The 21,594-nt window shown below is 38.6% G+C and overlaps 1 protein-coding gene and 1 non-coding gene across 2 annotated transcripts in view; one reads left to right on the plus strand and one right to left on the minus strand.

The window, feature by feature from the left end:
* The window catches only part of Rc3h1 (ring finger and CCCH-type domains 1), a 76,845-nt gene that overhangs the window by 37,260 nt on the left and 17,991 nt on the right, over positions 1–21,594 (minus strand). Inside the window, exons 2-5 of the mRNA XM_028864470.2 lie at positions 13,480–13,882; positions 5,134–5,254; positions 3,560–3,799; positions 2,829–3,004 (exon numbers count right to left, since the gene is read on the minus strand). Of these exons, the coding sequence (XP_028720303.1) occupies positions 2,829–3,004; positions 3,560–3,799; positions 5,134–5,254; positions 13,480–13,710 (768 nt within the window). The 5' untranslated portion in view covers positions 13,711–13,882. The remainder of the gene's footprint in view (positions 1–2,828; positions 3,005–3,559; positions 3,800–5,133; positions 5,255–13,479; positions 13,883–21,594) is intronic.
* On the plus strand, positions 6,098–6,223 carry LOC114690040. The gene has a single exon (XR_003734014.1). It is a non-coding gene; the product is annotated as a small nucleolar RNA SNORA28 (small nucleolar RNA).

A 21,594-nucleotide genomic window follows, 5' to 3' on the forward strand; every position in this document is an offset into this window, starting at 1 on the left:
AAACATGGACATGTATAAAAATATTTCTTCAACATAGGCTAACCCTCTTTAAAAGGCAGAATAAGCTTTCTACATGATACATTGGTTCCCTGGACATTTTATTTGGATTGTGGATACTGAGGACAGAACCCAGAGCCTTGGATATTTTATAAGCACTCTATCACTGAGTTATATCCCCAACACCTTCATCATTCTAAAAAATAATCAAGAACTTTCAAGACATTCCACATAACACTGGAGCTGCAGTGTACTGAGAGAGGTCAAATAGGACAGCAAGATGGGCCAGGCAGTGGTGCTGCACGCCTTTAATCCCAGCACTCGGGAGGCAGAGCCAGGCAGATCTCTGTGAGTTCGATGCCAACCTGGGTGGGCTAGAGAGAGAGTTCCAGGAAAGCATCAAAAACTACACAGAGAAACCCTGTCTCGAAAAGCCAAAAAGGACAGCAAGATGGCTCAGCAGGTAAAGGCACTTGCTGCATAAGCCTGACAACTGAGTTCAATCCCCAGAACCCACATAAAAGTGGAAGGAGAAAACCAAGTCCACAAAATTGTCCTGTGACTGCCATAGGTGTGCCATGGCATAGGAGTCCACGCACGCACGCACGCACGCACGCACGCACGCACGCACGCACGCACATACACAGTAAACTTTTTAAATTTTAACTTTTTTTAAAGGTCAGGGGCTGGAGAGATGGCTCAGAGGGTAAGAGCAGTTGCTAGTCTTTTAGAGACCTATGTTTGGTTCCCAGAATCCTTTCTTGTCAAGTGGCTCACAAACACCAATAACTCCAGCTTCAAGGAATCTGATGCAATATGGCAAGCACTCACACATATATGTACATATTGAAAGTAATAACTAGGGTCTGGAGAGATGGCTCAGAGGTTAAGAGCACCGATTGCTCTTCCAGAGGTCCTGAGTTCAATTCCCAGCACCCACATAGTGGCTCATAACCATCTGTAATGAGATCTGGCACCCTCTTCTATATGCATAATAAATAAATAAATGTTTTTTTAAAAAGAAAGTAATAACTAAATGAATAACATTAGACTTTAAAATTTTCTAGGGCCAACAATATGGGTAGTGGGTAAAGATACCTGCTGCCAAGCCTGATGACTTGTTGATCTATTGACCTGATGATAGACCTGATGAAATTCCTGGGATCCACATGGTGAAAAGAGAGAACCAACACCCACAATCTGTCCTCTTTTCTCCATATGCACACAGTAACACATGCATAAACACCTACCCCCGACCCCCAACATTATACAAAATAAGTAAAATTTAGTATATATATATAATTTTTAAAATTTTATAGCTAGATACAGTGGCATACAACCATAATTCTGAGACAGAAAGATCATTGAGTTATCTAAAGCCAGCCAAACTACACAGTGAGTCTGTCTCAAGAAACAATAGTAACAACAAAATTCCATTTAAAAACTTGTTAATGCTTTAGTAGCTGACTGTAATACTAGCTCATCCGAGGTATCACACATGCTAGGAAAGGACTCCACCTAATTAACTTATCATTTGTATCTGTCTTTTTCTGTTGATAGAGAACATATAACATGGAAAGCATACAGATATTCTGAAATAGTCTAAATTATATTCACTGATGAACTGCATTATTCTTTCTAACAATTACAATAAATGTGAAATACTTATTTAGATACAATCTGGACTGGAGACAGTAGTCTTGGTTACAAGTCCATACAAAAAACTGAGACCCCTATTCAGTAGAATGTAAATTGAAGAATTATGGTAATTTCAGGAATGGATTTCCTCATAGTTAGCTATATCAGAAGAAAGGAAACTTTACTAAGAAGACAGGAAAATAAAAGCAGATGAACAATAAGTGACACATGGTGGGCATCGATGTTTGAGAGTGAAGATTCAACCTGGAATACAAGACAGTACATCCAGCATTATCATTTATACTAAAGCCAAATGGTAACTGGATGTCTGGAACTGTACAAGCACAATTACATGAGGAACACCCTCCACCCCTTGTTTTTGAGACAGGGTTTCACTCTGTAGCCCTGGCTGTCCCTGACCTCACTCTGTAGACTAGGCTGGCCTCAAACTCTGCCTCTGCCTCCTGAGTGCTGGGATTCCTGGGATTAAAGGCACGTGTCACCACCGCCTAGCTAGGAACAAACTCTTATATTCTTGGTGGATGTACTGGCTAGTTTTATGTTAACTAGACACAAGATAGTCATTTGGGAAGATAGAACTTCACTTGAAAAAAAAATGTTCCCACTAGACTGGTGTGTAGGCAAACCTGTGGTGCATTCTTTTGAATGACTGATGTGAGCAGGCCCAACTCAATGTGAGCTGTGTCACCCCTGGTCTGGTGGTCTTGGGTGCTATAAGGTAGCAGGCTGAGTAAACATGGACTCTGCTTCAATTCCTGCCTTGAATTTCTTCAATGATGGACTGTGGTGTGGAAGTATATGAAAAATAAGCCCTTTCCTCCTAAGTTGCTTTTGGTCATGGTGTTTTATCATTGCAGTAGAGATCCTAACTAACACAGTGGGAAATAACAGATGAGTAGTCTCTTCATTTAGATTTAAGGGTTGAGGCTGTACTTCAGTAACAGAGTATTTGTCTAACATATGTAAGGCTCTGGGTTCAATCCCTATCAGTGCAAACTGATAAACCAAAACCAAGCAAAAGAAATACAATAATACGATAGGATTTAACTACAGTATTATACAATCTGCCTTCTTTAAAAAAAAGCACAGCAAATTTCATTGAAGTCCAAGTTCAATGTTTAAGTTTGGAGGAAGGGCAATGTTCCAAGCTGAGCTCGAGTTTAGGTTCATACCTTGAAGCAGGAGGCTCTGTAAAGGAGCTGAACAACATGCCCAATGCTAGTTTTAGAGGCTTGAGGAAAACGTGGCTCCAGTCTTTGCACCACAAACAGAACCAACACTTTCCGTGACAGCGCAGAACCATCCTCCAAGGCCAGCAAGACAAGCTTCAGAGCTTCCTCCTGCATCGCTAGGAGGAAAATGGTACAATCAAAGTATATCATGAGCAAAGATGACATAAATCCATTATCTGAAGAGCAACATAATACCATGCAATTAACAAGCAATACAATGAGCCGGGCATGGTGGTGCACATCAATTTCAGCACTCTCTGGGCTCGATGCCAGCCAAATCTACAGACTGAGTTCCAGGACAGCCAGGGCTACACAACAAAATCCTGTCTCAAACAAAAACAAAAACCCAAGCAATGCAATGTATTTAAAATTACACGTTAAAGCCATGCTTGTGGAGAATTCCATCTTATTATGTATTTTATTAAGTAGATAAGTGATTAATATAGAGGAAAACATTTCAAAGAGAATAAACTTTTGTTATCGAAAAAAATCTGAATTTTCTGAAAAATTAACATCAAACTAGGATTATAATGGAATGGTAATTTATAACAGAATTTAACAAAAGATAAGGGTTTGTACATTACACAAGGGTTTTTATCCTATACTTTTAGAATATCTTGTAAGGGTGGGGGTGGGCAGCCAACAGCAACAACCAAACTTTAATTACATACCTGGTCCAAGGAACTGGCAGCCCCTAGCTCTGACTGCTGCCCAGAGATTAGAGGAGAGCTGCTGAGGATTTTGGTGCTGGAGAATGAGCTCTGTAACTGTGCGTTCCCCTAAAGATCGAGCAGCCCTCATAGCACGAATCCTGCCTTCTTCTTCCACTAGCTGGCAGTGGACTAAAGTCACAAGCTTCCTCTGCATTGGGCGACTGAGAACACTCTGAGTAGTGCTATTCAGACCCACTCCTGCAAAGGAAAACAAAGAAGCTATTTCTAGGTTTACCAGGCAATTTTATGATCCAGGACCATTTTCTCTAGAGTGACTGATTTGCTGACATGTGACTAGTTCCTGGGCCTATTAAGAGTATTTAAAGTAAACAATAAGCCAACAGTTTGGTGTCCCATACCTTTAATCCCAGCACTTGGGAGGCAGAGGCAGGCGGATCTTCATGCGTTAGAGGCCAGCCTGGTCTATAGGGAGAGTTCTAGAGCAGCCAGGGCTACATAGAGAAACCCTGTCTCAAAAAAACAAAATAAATTAAGTAAATGAATAATTAACCCATACAAGACTATCATTTAAAAGAAAAACAAATGAGTGTGTGTGTGTATCATTCATTATGACATTCAAAATACTATCACTCATTTTAATCAAAGAAGAAAAACTGACAGAAAACATTAGACCCAAATACTGATTCCTAACAGTGAGGTATATTATTTCATAGTGGTTAATCTTACTGAATAGTTAAACAGTAAGCAGGCCCTTTCTGGAAGGTAACGACAACTTCCATTTTCTCACCACATTTCCTATAAATACAACCTAAAACTAGACAAAGATGGACTATTCAGAGTTATCAATAAGAGCTGGAGATGTAGCTTCCTAGTGTGCTTTACACCTGGGCTTAATTCCCAGTCCTCCATAAACTAGTAATTTCAGCACTTGGGAGGTAGAAACAGGAGGATCAGAAGTTCAAAGTCATCCTTGGCTACAAAGCAACTTTAAAACCAATCTGGGCTAAATGAGATCCTGTCTCCAAAGGAAAAACAAAACTGTCAACTGATGCAAAACCCTTCCAAATCACTGTTATATACAGTCATTTCCAGTCATTACTATTTCTAACATCACATAAACCCCTAGATTTAGTACTATTTTATTTGATGTTTTTATAATACTATTTAGCATGAGGAAGGCTTGGTTTACAATGAATAAATTAATTCCATTAGCATTCAGTAGGGCGGACAATATAGACAGCTCAGTGGTAGAATTCATGCCTAGTGCTGAACACTAAGTAGGGCAAAGAGTGCAAGAGGAGGAGAGGGAGTGAGGAAGAGAGAGAGAGAAAAGGCTTTCATACCTTAGTATTCTTTTACAGCAATAGAAATATCCTTAACAGATACTTAGCCAGATGTGGTGGGGTACAATTTTAATCCCAGCATTTGAGAAGCAGAGGCAGGTGGATCTCTGTGAATGAGGCCAGCCTGGTCTATATAAAGTGTTCCAGGCCAACCAGGACCACATAGTAAGACCCTGTTTCAAAAAACAAACCATTGTTTGTGTAGCATTGGTTTATAATGACATTTACCTCTAGCGCTGCTGAGTGGTTTCAGGTACAGTGCTAATTCTTCTACGCATTTCTTGGCTTCCTCATAATGCTTTGTATCTTCAACCCCACTACACAAAGTAATGGGCTGCTGCTCAGGGATCTGGAGGCCAAAAGAAAAGTTTTGAGTATTTCATTAATTTATTGAATGCTTTATTGGATACAATTTATCTGCCAATAGTCCTGGTGCTCCCAACATTAAAACTTTTAAATTTGCTAAATGCTTCAAAAAATTTTTCTTGTACATACACATCCATTATTTTTCCATAGCAGCCTTATTAAAAGAGAATTCAAATACTATATAATTCACAGTGTCTGCTTGTAGCAGGAATCTTAAAGGTTCTTATTAATAAAATCAAACCCGAGGCCAGTTATCAGGGGTCCATGCTGGTAGATCAGAGAGACAGAGCAAGCCACAGCTATCTCACGTCGCCTGTTCCTCAGCTGGTCCTGTTTCCTCAGACTGGAAACCTCTGAGTCCTCATCCTGAATGGGTCTCAGCTGAATTACTGCTCAAAAGCCTGAATGCTTAACCAGCCAAATGCCTAACCAGCCAAATGCTGAACCAGCCAAATGCCTCTAGTTTCTGGTCCTCACGCCTTATATATCTTTCTTTTTTCTACCACCACTCCCTGGGATTAAAGGCTGGCTTTCTGGGATTAAAGGCGTGTGTCACCATGCTTGGCTATTTCCAATGTGGCCTTGAACTCACAGAGATCCAGAGGGATTTCTATCTCTGGAATGCTAGGATTAAAGGTATGAGTGCCACCATTTTCTAGCCTTTGTATCTAGTGGCTGTCTGTTCTCTGACCCCAGATAATTTTATTAGAGTACACAATATTTTGGGGAACACAATACCACCACAGTCTGCCATGGCAGGCTCATGCCCACAAATAAATAAACAAATGTCCAAAAACAAAACAAAACAAAAAAACCCCTAAAGTATAAGCACCACTCTGTGGCATATAAAAAAAAACATCTGACACAACTTGAGCTTGTTCTAGCAAAAATGTCTAACCTATTCCAGTGTTCTCTTCCCTACAAAACAAGCTACCATATAAGCTCAAACAATATTAAAGAAAAAAATTTTTTTAGTTGTTATGGAATTGAGGCAACAGCCAGAGGTGTATGGGGAAGAAATCAAATTTTAGGCTAGTCATGACTGGAATTAGAGAAGATGGCCATGCCTCATGGAAAGGCTTTTCTCTGATCTACCTTTGGAACTTTGCTGTGCTCCTTCTTGTACTCTGTATTTGACTGGAGGACAAGTCCAGTTGCGGCTAGATGCCACTAGCAGTAATGCCACTAGGTGCTTGCATCAGTCACACCCAACTCTTACTAAACTATGATTCTAGAGAATCAAAGACTCAGCATTTTCAACTTCATGTCACATAAACAATTGGAGTTAATATCTTCTAGTGCTTAAACAGTCCCCCATTAGACTTACAATCATCTAGTCCAGAACTTTTACATTTTATCTGTGAATACTAATTTTTCAGTATCTTGTGCATTTGCCATTATTTAATTTGCTATTTCCCATATGGTTCAGAGTCAAACCACCCACCACTCAGTATACACCCCTCTGAGCCCATCTTGTGAGAGACTATGTGACTACTGAAGAATAAAAATGTAACAGCTGCCGGGCGGTGGTGGCACACGCCTTTAACCCCAGCACTCGGGAGGCAGAGCCAGGCGGATCTCTGTGAGTTCAAGGCCAGCCTGGGCTACCAAGTGAGTTCCAGGAAAGGCGCAAAGCTACACAGAGAAACCCTGTCTCGAAAAACAAAAAAACAAAAAACAAAATGTAACAGCTAATAATGAGGATGTAAAATTTGGGGGGGGGGTGTTGTACACCCTCTTCTAGAATCTGCAGGCACTTGCAAACACACTTAATTTTTTTTTTTTTTTAAGATTTCTGTGTATGAGTGTTTTATTTGCAGATATGTTTGTATATCACGTGCATGCCTGGTGCCCATGGAGGTCAGAAGAGGGTACTGGATCCCCTGGAACTAGAGTTAAAAGATGGCTTCAACCCACCTAGATGGCTGTGACCCACCATGTGGGTGATAGAAACCAAACCTGGGTCATCTGTAAGAATAAGGGCTCCTAGCCAGGTGGTGGCACACACCTTTAATCCCAGCACATAGGAGGCAGAGGCAGGTGGATCTCTGTGAGTTTGAGGCCAGCCAGGTCTACAAAGCAAGTTCCAGGACAGCCAAGGCTATTACACAGAGACACCCTATCTTGAAAAAGACAAAAAGAATAAGAGCTCTTAAATGATAAGCCATTTCTCCAGCACAGAGATTTATTTATTTTATCTGTATGAGTGTTTTGCTTGTATGCATGTAAGTGCACCATGAGCATGCCTGGTGTCCAAAGAGGCCAGATGCAGGTGTTGGATCACAAAGAACTGCAGATCGTTGTGAGTGACTTATGTAGGTACTCAGAACTGAACCTGGGTCCTCTGCCAGAGCAGCAAGTTCTCTTAACCACCAAGCCATCTCTCCAGCCTTGCTTTAATAATAATAATATTAATAATAATAAAGTGTATATATATGTGTGTGTGTGTGTGTATATATATATATATATATATATATATATATATATATATGTGTGTAAGAAATGCTTTGAGACTTGCTAAATGTACATGTACTTAATCCTCTGACAACCCGACATGATTTTACAGATGGTATACAGGACGAAGAGGTTAGAATCAGCGATGAAATAGAACACAAAATACTTAAACTAAAACATGCAGGTGGCAAAACCAAAGCTGAAAACACTTGATATTGTAGACAATACCAAAGCTAATATCTTGGATTAAACTGTACATATTTTAACCTTCATTAGAGCTTTATTATAAAGAACTTCCAAATAAGCATCATACATAAAAATGAACAAGCTAATTTTTTGTTTGTTTGTTTTTCGAGACAGGGTTTCTCTATGTAGCTTTTGAAGCCTATCCTGGAACTTGCTCTGTAGACCAGGCTGACCTAGAACTCACAGAGACCGCTTGTTTCTGCCTCCCGAGTGCTGGGATTAAAGATGTGTGCTACCACTGCCTAGCCGAACAAGTTGATTTTTTAAAGATTTAAACTTTGTTTTTCCTTATGTGTTGTGTCTACATATGAGTATGCAGGCCAGATGAGCTGCCTGTTGTGGAAGCTAGGCATTCAGTTCGGCAGCAAGCACTCTTAACTATGAACTCTCTCTCCAGTCCCTAATCTGTAAAATGTGATGGATTGCCCGCAAGCCTTTGTTTCTCATGAAGCTCATGTGTGTTGTGTGAATTGAATCATTTAAGGAGTAGAGACGTTTTTGTGCCACTAGAGGGAGCTTACACAACAAAGAAGTAGAACAGCCAACCGAAAGCAGTGCAGAGTGGCATGTACCTCAATCTGACATCCAAATCAGTATCTTCTGAGGAAAACTTGTGTTTTCAGGGCCAAACGTATTACTCAATATAAAGTTAACTCAAGGTTTAGTATTCTGAGTCACAACATTTATACCTGGAAAGATTTTTCCAGTAAGTCTGAGGCCTAGGAAATGTTCTCCCACTCAAATACAATGCCCTTTGGGAAGATAATCTGATAAAAACACAAGGATCAGCATAAACTTATTTAAAATATTTCAGTATAAAAGATTCAGATTCTAAAACTCAAGAGGAATTTGTCATTTTTTTGTCTATGCATTTCTTGCTAAATGCCTTATTGATGTGATATTGTAAGTTCCCTTTGACTCTTCTAATTCCCTGTATTTAATATGCATATTAGTATATCCTAATATCTAATCACATGTATGTTAATTTACAGAAATTACTGGTATTATCATACTTTATCATTCGATTTTTTTTTTTTTGTCTGTTTGTTTTGTTTTTGAGACAGAGTCTCTCTATATAGCTCTGGCTATCTCGGAACTCACTATGAGATCAGTCTGGCCTCAATGGAACTCATAGAGATCTGCCTGCCTCTGCTTCCAAAATTGTCAATGGCTTTTAAAATTGACCTGAGGGCTGGGATGTGGCTCAATTGGTAGTGTTTTCCTCACATGCACAAAGCCCTGGATTCAATCCTTAGTACCATATAAACCAGGTATGATGGCACATGCCTATAATCCCAGCACTTAGGAGGGAAAAAGGCAAGAGGATCAAGAACTTAAGGTCATCCTCCATTACATAGTGAATTTGAGACAGCTTGCGATACATAAGATCCTGGGTTTTTTGTTTGTTTGTTTGTTTTTTAAATCTTAATTTTGGCTTTCACCATATATTTGTGTGGATTTAGGAAACTTCTGTAAATGTATAGTATTTCTGCAATATAGACTATGGTGATATTTTATTTGTGCTCTAATAAATAAAGATTGCATGGAGATCAGAGGAAAACATAAAAGTCAGGCAATGGTAGCACACGCCTTTAATTCTAGCATTCGGGAGGCAGAGATTCATCTGGATCTCTGTGTGTTCAAGGCCACACTAAGAACAGAGCCAGGCTTGGTGGTACACATCTTTTTATTCTCAGCGCTAATGCACCATAGAGATCTGAAGGTCTGTCCATACAGACAGGAAGTAATTGAGCTGGGCAGAAAGAGGAAGTGATGTAGTTGGGCGGAGAGAGGAAGTGAGATGGCAGGGACAGAGAGGATATAGGTGTGAGTATACAGGAAGTAGCTCTCTCTTTGGCTGAGGATATCTAGCAGTAAGAATGTGGCTGGTGGCTGGGCAGTGGTGGAGCATGCCTTTAATCCCAGCACTCAGGGAGGCAGAGCCAGGAGGATCTCTGAGTTCGAGGCCAGCCTGGTCTACAGAGCAAAATCCAGGACAGGCAGGACAGGCACCAAAACTAAACAGAGAAACCCTATCTCAAAAAAAAAAAAAAAGAAAAAGGGGGGAAAAAAGGAATGTGGCTGGCTTCTTTCTGCTTCCCTGATCTCTTGGTTTTGACCCTAATATCTGGCTCTACGTTTTTTTTTTTTTTTTTTTTTTTTTTATTAATAAGACTGTTTAGCAATTTGTCTTACAGTAGACTACACAGTCAATCAGTTGTGATGTTTAGGCTATTTCTGATTTGTTGCTTTTAGAGACATGGTGACATTCCTCTACAGGTCTCCCTCTCCATGTGTTCAAACCCTCTGTCAAACCCTCTGATACCTGTAAGTGCAGCCGCTATAGTTACAGGGCTGTGTGCATTTCCGTTTTATTTTCCAGAGCCTCCCAGTCTGCACTCTCCCTAGCAACATGCAAGGGCCTGCATTTCCATGTCCATGTCATGTCTGTGGCAAGCTGAGGAGCTTAAAAAAATAAAAATGCTACTATCTAAACCTGCACTTTCCTGACTATTAGTTAAGATTAAACATTTTTTTTCCTGGTTTTAAAAAAAGATTTTATAAAAGCACTTTAAATTTATAGAAAAAATGACAAAGACAGTTCAGAGAATTCTTATCACACCACACCTCATCCAAATTATAACGTTCTGTTGGTAGGATTCATTTACTGACATTAATATGCCAATGTTAATACTCATCATTATAGCTAAAATTCTTGTTTTTTCTCAAAATGCCTTACTTCTGCCTAGTAGTCTTCTAGTGTTCTAAAATGTCATCCAGAATACCTAATTTTTTTGTAAGATTCCAGAAGTTTTGGCACTCTTCCAGTACTTCCTATGCTTTCATGATTTTCAGTTTTATGCAGTACTGGTATGTATGTTGTATACTGACATTTGACAGGATCTTGTTTTTCTCATAAAGAGACTGGGGTTAGATATTTTTGGCATTAAGTTCACAAAGGAAAAAAATGCCATTTTCATCACAGCATGTCAAAGATCTACTATCAATATGACTTATTTCTGTTGACGTTAATCCAGTTCACCTGGCTAAGACAGCATTTGCCAGATTTCTCCAATATTAACTGAAAAAGCCAGAGATTACACATCTATTTTCAAAACTATAATAAAGTTCAAAGACATCATCTGAGAAGGGTCATCAAGATGGCTCAAAGGATGAAGGTGCTTGCCACTAGACCTGAAGACCTGAGCTCAATTTCCAGGACCCACATGGTGGAAGGAAGAAGGTGTCATCAAAAAGAAAACAAACTTCAAAAACATAAGATCATTCACCACAATATCACATAGGTAAAAATCAGACTTCCAGAGAACTGATAAAACAGTAGTCAACTGAAAACCACATTAATTCTAGTCTTGCTAAGATTTTAACCTTATTTGGGGATAATTTTACACTTACAGAAAACTTGAAAAGAGTCTCTGATTTATTCTTCCTTCTCGTGTGACTAGTTTTCTTCCTTTCTTTTTAAAAATATCTAATTGAAAATTTTATTTTAAAATGCTGTTAGTATGGTTGTTCCTAGAGGGTCTTTATGAGTCCTTCCTTATCCCTGAGTCTTGTGTACATGCAGTTGGGAGAAAGCTCCTTTTGGTCATTTCTTACCATGTTTTCTTTGCTGTTTCCTCCCTTTTTTCAAACATTATCGTACTTATATGAATATGCTATGTACATAAAATAGCTAAGGAAGGTCTATGCAGTCCTTATTGCTTATCCTTAGGTAAAAGTTACTATGGTTATAGCAAAATGGTAGCTACGCAGACAATCCACTTCACAATAGGGTATATTTAGTAACTTTTTAAAGGGTTGGAGAGATAGCTCAGCAGCCAAGAGCACTTGTTGCTCTTCCAGGACACAAATTCAATTACTAGCACCCACATTAGGTGGCTCACAATCACCTATAACTCCAACATCAGGGGATCCAATAACCTCTTCTGGCTTCCAAGGGTACCTGGACACATAGTGCACACACACAGTTACATAAATTACAATAAAATATTTTTGTTTGTTTTGGATTTTAGACAAGGTCTCACTATTGTAACCCTGTTGCCCTGGAACTAATCAAGAGATTCACCTGCCTGTCTCCCCAGTGTTACGAATAAAGGCATGCAGCACAACACCCAGTGAAAATAACTTTTTAAAAAATAATCCTTTCGCCGGGGGGTGGTGGTGCACGCCTTTAATCCCAGCACTCGGGAGGCAGAGCCAGGCGGATCTCTGTGAGTTCGAGGCCAGCCTGGGCTACCAAGTGAGTTCCAGGAAAGGCGCAAAGCTACATAGAGAAACCCTGTCTCGAAAAACCAAAAACCAAAAAAAAAAAAAAAAAAAAAAAAAATCCTTTCAAAATGAGGCTTAAAAAAAAAAGCCAAGAAAAGAAAACAAAAAAAATCAGGGCTCTGGAACAATGACCTTAAATTTCCTAAATAAAATTAAATGATAGGCATAAAGGAAGGAAGGAAGGAAGGATGAAGGGAGGGAGGGAGGGAGGGAGGGAGGAAGGAAGGGAGGAAGGAAGGAAGGAAGGAAGGAAGGAAGGGAAGGAAGGAGAATAATGAACATCTATAATTTTATCTGCATAGAGCCTTTGATTCTTTTTTATACTCTGTTACAATTCAACACATGACTATTTATTTTACTCAAACTCTTCCAGCTTTGGCTACTGGGAGCTCTTTCAATCAGATCTAGTATGCCTTTGACATGGTCCCATCACTTTGAATACTTGCACAAGGTACTCTAGACTTGTTTGAGTACTTGTCCTAGCCCTAGAACTGACCATTTCTCCCAAGAGTTCTGGTTCCTTTTATTAGAGAACTGTTTAGAAACCAACATCTAAACATGAGGTATGTACATTGCTATTGGAACTGTGGTGCCCTTAAGATTACCTTGGCTGTCGGGCAGTGGTAGTACATGCTTTTAATCCCAGCACTCAAGGAGGCAGAAGCAAGTGGATCTCTATGAATTCGAGGCCAACCTGGTCTACAGAGTTCCAGAACAGCTACGGCTGTTACACAGAGAAACCAAACCAAACAAGACAAACAAAAAAGATTATCTTGCCTAATGGGGTAAGGAAATATGCAAATAATCAAGATATATACATGTCTACAAATATTTCTGTATGCAACCATCTGTATCTACATTAAAATAAACACACCCAAACATAGACACACAGAACTAAAAACAGTCAATTAAAGACAATAACCAGCTGGGCGGTGGTGCACACGCCTTTAATCCCAGCACTCGGGAGGCAGAGCCAGGCGGATTTCTGTGAGTTCGAGGCCAGCCTGGGCTACCATGTGAGTTCCAGGAAAGGAAGGAGGAGGGAGAGGAGAGAGGGAGGGGGGAGGGAGGGGGGGGGGGGGGGGGGGGGGGGGGGGGGGGGGGGGGGGGGGGGGGGGGGGGGGGGGGGGGGGGGGAGGGAGGGAAGGGAGGGAGAGGAGAAAGAAAGAAAGAAAGAAAGAAAGACAGACCATAACCAGTATTAAGTTACTATCTTACCTGAGCACCCACTAGCTGCAGTAATGCTGAGTTCACAGGAAGGAGCTCAATGTCTGTGTTGATAGTGGTCTGGTCAAATGGGCAAGCCTTACGGTGGAGTTTATTCAGGCACATTTTGCAGACAGTATGGCCACAGCCCAAACTGATGGGCTTTCGAATTGTTTCGTCGAAAGTCTGAGTGCAAATTGGGCAGGAAAGGAAATCCGTCCATTGTGGAGCTTGTACAGGCATTGCTTCTGGAGTTACAATTCACTAACACACACACACACACACACACACACACACACACACACACACACAATCTAAAGCAAAGATTCCACTGGAATCAAAATCTTGGAAAAAAGTTTATCTTTTTTTTAAATATCTTCTGTAGATACAGTCAGCACATAGTGTGAAATATAACCTGGAAAACAGAGAAAGGAAAAAAATTAGAATGATCTGGTTTTTTTTATTTCAATTAAACTGTTGAAAAGAAATTGTAAGCCCAATTTTGACTCTACAGCCTTCCACATCACTTTAATATCACAATAACCTTTTTACATTTTTACAAAATAAAAACTATTATAATTAATCAGTTCTATCTTCCATTTTAGAGGGGAACATATTTCCAAGGATGAATTAGCTTGCCCAAAGGCATGACCTTTGAAGTCTATAGGAGGCTGGAATTAAGAACTCATTCTCTTAGAGACATAAATGACAAAAACAGTCGGAGCACAAAACAAATCTCTCTATAGTCTTGGTTGGCCTTTAACTTGCTTAGAAGAAGAGAATGACTTGCCTCTGTCTCCCAAGTGCCAAGATTAAAGACTGTCACAACACCTGGCCCTCATTCCTTTTTAAGGAAACTAATAATTATCTATTTCTTGATCTACAAGGGTCTGTTGTGAGAATTTATTGAACTCTCAGGTGCATGCTTTTATGTAAGTTATACATCAACAAAGAAGGTTTTTTTTTGTTTTTTGTTTTTTTTTTCCTAATTTACCCAGGATGCACAAAGCTCTTCAATCCCTAGCACTGGACAAGTTAAAGAGCATCCTTAGCTCCTAACAAATTTGAGGTAAGTCTCACACTTACCTCAAACAAACTTTAACCAAAAACCTCCACTACTTTTAAATACTTTATCAAAGGTGGTGGGAGTAATAAGATAAAGGAGAGAGACTGTATGCAGTTTTTAAATTTTTTTTTAAGTGTTAGACATTGCTAAAAGTTTTATATCCTGATAGAAAAAAAAATTTCATTGTATGACCTACACTTCTTTGCTACATAGTGTATTGTTAGAACAGGATGGTTAAAGTGTCTACTTCAAAAGATTTTTTTAAATCCTCAAATTTACAAACCAGAAAATTACAATTAGCTAGACCACACACATAGCTAAATTTCCTCACGTATTCTTTGTTTTTTGGTTGAAGATAAAAGCTAAATATCAGAAATATTTACATTTTTAAAATTACATCTCATTTATCCACGGGAGAAGGGCACACAGACTTTGGCAAAGGTGTGGAAGTCAGAATACAACTTGTAGGAATCAGTTCTTTCCTAATGCATGGGTCCCAAGGATTAAACTATGGTTGTCAGTCTTGGCAGTAAGCCTCTGCCCTCTGAGCTACCTTACCTGCCCTATTAGAAAATTTAAAATAAAACCCAACCTAAAACCTTTAATACATGTCTTTTCTTTTGTTTTAAAGAGGTTAAGTCAGAATCTTACACATGCTAGGCAAGTGCCCCAACCAACCGGCTACACCTCCAGTCTTCCAAACACCTTAAATATTACTTATTTTTTTACCAATAATTTTAGGTTTTTATTTTGGGGGAGGGTAAAGCAATGGTGGTGATCAAGGTCTTGCTATGTGCCCAGATTGGCCTGGAATTCACCATAGTCCACACTGGCCTCAGACTTGCAGGACAACCCTTGCCTCTATCTCCTCAGTGCTGGGGTTAAACCTGTGTCACCACATCTGGTATGCCAGGTGTTTTTATGAATGAGAAAAGTGACTAATAATATAATATTACACATTATTAATGATTTGATTATGCTCAGTAGTATGCTTACAAATATGAAAACAAATATTATTTCAACTTGTAATTAAACAGAAAATTATCCACTACATCTTATTTTTAAAGTAATTACAAGTAATTCACATTTTACTGAACTCAGAATTGTAAGCCCAGCACTTGCAAGAGTGAGGCAGGAGGACTGTTGCAACTTGGAGGCGCTGCAAAGTACATGGTGAGTTCTAGGCCAGACGGGGCTATAGTGTGAGACCCTGTCTCAATAAAACAAAAACAAAAAGAAAGAAAAAAGAAATTACTCAACCTCAAACACAAGCCCACTGTTGATGAGAGAGAAGTTTCTATTACTCGGTATGCTAAAAACCTTATCCACTCACTCAACAAATATTTACAAATCCTATTGTGTACCAGATTCTTAATTAATTGTAGAAAACATAACAAAAAATCACAATCACAGCATGTGCTTCATGTAGTCATCAGCCTATCAAAATGCAAATCTGGTTTTAAAAAATATGCTGCTAATAATTCAAATGGAAAATGAAAAATTATTAATAGCTCACTAAGCCATTAACAAATTAACTTTTTTTTTTTAAGACAAGGTATGTAGCCTGAACAATTCACTGTGTGATGGGCCTCTAGCTAGCAGTGATTCGTTTATACCTCTGCAGGTGTTTACTTCCACACTGGACTCACATTTTTAAAAAATTTTATAAACATTATTTAAAAAAAACCTTGCAAACAAAACATCACACACTGAAATCAGTTATTTGCATGTGTTCAGATGGCTTTCATAAACACAAAATGGTAAATCGTGAAATTGCCTACATTTTAACCTCTATAACATAATTACTTTAAATAAAACTCAAATATAAATAATGAGTGCCTAACAGGTTTGTGTTAAATTATTACCACTTACTATTTGAGACGTCATCTGGATGTTAAAATAGACAGAACTATTAAGAGTCAAATGCCACTGGGTGGCAGTGGCACATGCCTTTAATCCCAGCACTGGGAGGCAGAACCAGGCGAATCTCTGTGAGTTCGAGGCCAGCCCGGTCTACAGAGTGAGATCCAGGACAGGCACCAAAAGTACACTGAGAAAGCCTGTCTCGAAAAACCAGAAAAGAGCCAAATGCCACAATGAAACATGTTTATAGCACGTTCCAAGTAAAGAACAAGAAGGTGAGTGTTTAGAAGACGAGCTATTCAAGGTAAGTGCTGGGCATTAAAAAATGGTGGGTCAGAGGTGGCTCAGCAAAGTAAAGGTGCTTCCCACCAGGTCTGACAACCTGACTTTAATCAGCAGAACATTCAGAGTGGAAGGAGTTAATCAACTCCTTAGAGTTGTCTTGACTTCCACACATAAACCATGGTACTTGCACACTCATATATTCACACACAAACAAATGTTACAATGTTTTTAAATAAAATGATTGCTAAAGTTCATTAAATTAATAAAGTATCTTCTATAGTACCTTTTCTAAGAATTTAATCCCATGCAGATATTCTACACAAAATTAGTTCGTGCCTTTTTGCTGGTATGGAATTTTGTAGCTAACAGTACTTTACTCCCTTAAACACCCTCCATATACAAATACAACATACCTCATGGCACATCACTTAATTATTATTTATTCAGCCATGTGCTAAATTGTACTAAATACTTCATACTGAGCAAATATATGAAAGTGCATATTATCAAGTATATCCCACTTGATAAAAGAAATGGAAATTTAGGGAGGCTGCTGAAGCTTTAAAAAAAAAGATTAAGAGATAGAGATTAAACAAAACCATCTAGCTCAAACCCCAAATTCTTTTCCTCTTATTCCCATCATCACAGACACAAGGAGGACTAAAGGAGAAGGGAGCTCTACTTGCAATATCATTCAGAAGCAGCATAACAGATAAAGCTGCATTCTGATAGTAAACCTCACTGCCATTGTGTATAACAAATCGATCAGGCCCATGCTCCAACCTAAAGAGAGGAAGCAAACAACTCTACTCTTCCCTCCCTCCCCATGATGTCATTCAGGCTTATCTTGAAGTAACAATTCTGACATCACCTCAACCAATCTTTGTGTATATACTGGGGACAGTAGAACCTAGGGCTTGTGCATGCTAGACAAGTGTGCCACCAATGTGCTATACTGTCATCCCTCAACTCTCTTATAAAAAATTTCCAAGTAATATTCGAGTCAAAATGTTTTAAAAATGTTTACAGTAAAATGATCTCCCTCTTACCCTATCACTCATCTCTTCAATTCTATTTTTGCTCTAAATCCATAAATAAAACACCTCATGACTTCTGTTTCTTTATGCGTGTAAATATACAATATATTAATTGGAAAGAAATTATCTTACATGTTATTTGCAACTCTTCTCTTTTTTTTATAATTTATTTTTATTTTATGTGCATTGGTGTTTTGCCTGTGTGTATGTCTGTGTGAGGGTATCGGGTCCCCTGGAACTGGAGCTACAGACAGTTGTGAGCTGCCATGTGGTGCTGGGAAATTGAACCCGGGTCTTCTGGAAGAGCACTGAGCCATTTCTCTTGCCCCTCTTCTGGCTCTTAAGTCAGTTTTTTTTTTTTTTTTTCTTAAAAAGTATAACTAGAGAGAATAAATGACTATCGAGTGCAATCCTAACTAAGACATTTATTTATATCAACTCCTCCAGGCTCGGAGGAAATGTCAAGATGTTAGAATGGGTCGGGTCTTTGTTGTTGTTTAAGGATAGCCTAAAAAGCTCAGTAAATAAACAAAAACAAAAAATGAAACTTGGATTACATCAATTAAAAAGCTTTGAGGATTGCCTGGAGAGATGGCTCAGGAGTTAAGAGAACTTGCTCTTCCAGAGGACCTGAGTTTGATTCTCAGTGCCCAAGCAGGCCAGCTCACAACAACCTCTAACTCCTGAGGTTAGATTTCAGAGACCTGACTCCCTCTTCTGTCCTCTGTGGACAGCTCCATAGACATGCTCATAAACATACACACACAAAAAGTGGAGACAGAGGTTAGATGGTGCTTGCTGGTCACCAGCCTAGCTCCAGGTTCAACAAGAAACCCTATCTCAAAGGAATTAGACAGTGAGTGATAGAGCAGGCTACCTACCCTAAGTCCTCCTGTGGCCTCAAAGCTCAAATGCACAGGCACTTGCACTCATAAACCATAGTCACTCATATTTTTCTCTCTCCCTAATTAAATTAAAAATTAATTTAAAAAAAACCTGTAAGTCACTCTTAGATATTCTATTGCAAGAATGATAAACTACAAAACAAAAATTTTTTAGGGACTCAGTTTGAATTAATTGTAGAGAATGACCCAAGAATTACTACATTCTCATTTTTTAAGTTTCTTTCTCCAACTTAATCTTTTCAAATATTCAAAGTTTATCAAATATAGTTGTTCACATCATCTTTAACATATATACGATAATACACACACACACACACACACACACATACACACACACATATATATACACATACACACCACACAGGATATATGATTTAATGAAAGTAATACACATTCTTCTACGTGGGCTAAGAGTAAACACATAAAATAAAATTATTAAAATACCAACATCCTGATTCTTGGACAAAGTGATGACTCATCTCCCAGATGGCACAAAATTCCATCATGTTACTCAGAATAGAGTATAATTTAAAATTTATAACTTATTTCTGGAATTCTCGTTTAATATATTTTGAACTGCTGCTGATTTATACTGTATATGCTACCTGCTCATTACTTAATAGCCATCTTGGTTGTCAGATCCCTGATTCAGATTCAGAGAAAGATCAAATTTAAAATTTATCAAATATGATTTAAATTAGTTGTTCTCCTGAGGCACCATGATAGCTGTTTATAGATAATAAACTCTTGGTGTTGGGCAAGGGTCTGACTATGTAGCCTTTGCTAGCCTGGAACTCATTATGTACCCATTTGTGTTGAATAACCTCTCAATAAATGGCCCCGAAGTACAAAATCAATGATGCAAAGGAGGTATCAGGGTATGAACCACATTAAGACAAACTATGTACTATGCTCTACCCATAGAGTAGCATTACCTATGATTTAAAGCATCTGCTGGGGGTCTTGAAAAGTATCCCCCGAGAATAAGGGGACTGTAATGACATGCTACCAGTGCTGTAAGATAGTTATTAGCCAATTTAAAATTGTAAAAGGCTACATACAGAGAGGTACTCAAAGTAAATGGCAGAACTATGATTCAAGGAAGTCAAACTCCTAAGTCGCTACTTTTAAACCTATAATTTGTGTTATCTTACAGATGGAAGTTAATAGTGGTTAACATTAGGAAACTTTTGTAAGTCATAGGAAATCTAAAAGCAGATTAACTGTGACAGCTGCACAGCTCTATAAATTAAAGTCAATGAATTCTACACTTAAGTGAACTTTATTTTCTGTAAATTATACATCAATAAACCTGCTAAAATCACTAAAGATCTTTTTATAGCTTTGTTTCTCCAAAGTTTATAATTTTAAATTGTCCACTGGTCAGATTCTATGACCACAGCAACAGCCCTAATGGACAGCTAAATTATGCTGCTGTAAAATGTTAAATATTACAACCATATTACCATCTCTTACCATAAAAATACAGGTTAATTTTATATGTCCCTGATTTAGAGAAAAACAGAAACTAAAATTCATAATTATCTGTTGTGAGTTCTTCTCCAGACATAAGTATATCTCTGTTTATGGATGATAAACACTTGATAGTGGGAAGCATTTTCAGCCCAGGGCTAATTAACTCGAGTTAGGACTAAAACACAGGTTTTAGTTTAGTTTAGGTTTAGGCTGCCTTAGAAAACTGTTTAAAGAAAAAAAAAAGCCTTATTTATGTAAAGAAAAATTCTTAGATCACTTCTCATCCTACCCCACATAGCAACTGTGGTGGTTTGAAAGAAAATGGCCCGCAAAGAGCGACACTATTAGGAGGTGTGGCCTTGTTGGAATAGGTGTGGTTTTGCTGGAGGAAGTATGTCTCTGTGGAGGCAGGCTTTGAGGTCTCATATATGCTAAAGATATCACCCAGAGTCTCAGACCACTTCCTGTTCCCTGCAATATGTAGGACTCTCAACTACATCTCCAGCACCATGTCTGCCTGCACACCAGCACGTCCCACTATGATGATAATGAACTGTGAACTCTGAACTGTAAGCAAGCCACTCCAATTAAATGTTTTCCTTTATAAGAATCCCCATGCTGGGTTACCTCGTCTAGCCTTGATGCAGGGGGAAGAGCTTGGGCCAATCTTAACTTGATGTGCCAGGCTTTGTTCAAGCCCATGAGAGGCCTGCCCCTTTCTGATGGGGGAGGTATGATGAGGGAAGGGACATATGGGAGTCGAGGGGGAGGGGACGAGAGGAGAAGAGGGAGGGGAAACAGTGGTCAATATGCAAAATAAAGGAAAAAAAGTTAATAAAATAAAAAATGGAATATGAGAAGCTTATTTCTTATGCAAGTATATATATATTACTGAATCCCAGAGCTAATAAAAATGCTTTTAATACTTCTAACTTTAAAAAAAAAAAAAAAGAGTTGCCATGGTCATAGTCTCTCTTCACAGCAATAGAAATTCTAACTAAGACAACAACTTTTTTAAAATCACTATTCTTGACCTTAACCTAATTGGCCACTTCTCTGGAAAGAACATTTCTATAGCAACCAGCATGAAGGGACCACATCAGAGAAGAGAAAATTTGTAACTGTCCTGAAAACTGAAGCTAAGTAAGAAATAACACAAAGAAAATTAAAGGCTTATTATTACATTTAAGTGTTGTAAATCCCAGTGGAGCATCAGTAACTTACAGAGGAAATTATAGTCTAGGATTTGAAGATTAGAAGTTTCTAGTAATGATACCCTTTTGAGGAAAGACACAATTTTGATTGTAACAATATCCCTTAATAAAATATATGGATTGAGTTCTAACTGTATAGTACACAATACACTAGATATAATTTCATATGCTAACGTTTCTATAAATGTACAACTACCCAAGACATACGTGAAGTGAAATGTACTGAGTCAGAAGGTTAAAAGCCTGACAACTGGAACTTGCTTTATCAGTCCCCTTAAGGG

Source organism: Peromyscus leucopus, chromosome 15 (assembly GCF_004664715.2).
Source record: "Peromyscus leucopus breed LL Stock chromosome 15, UCI_PerLeu_2.1, whole genome shotgun sequence".
In the NCBI taxonomy this organism is placed as follows: Eukaryota; Metazoa; Chordata; class Mammalia; order Rodentia; family Cricetidae; genus Peromyscus; species Peromyscus leucopus.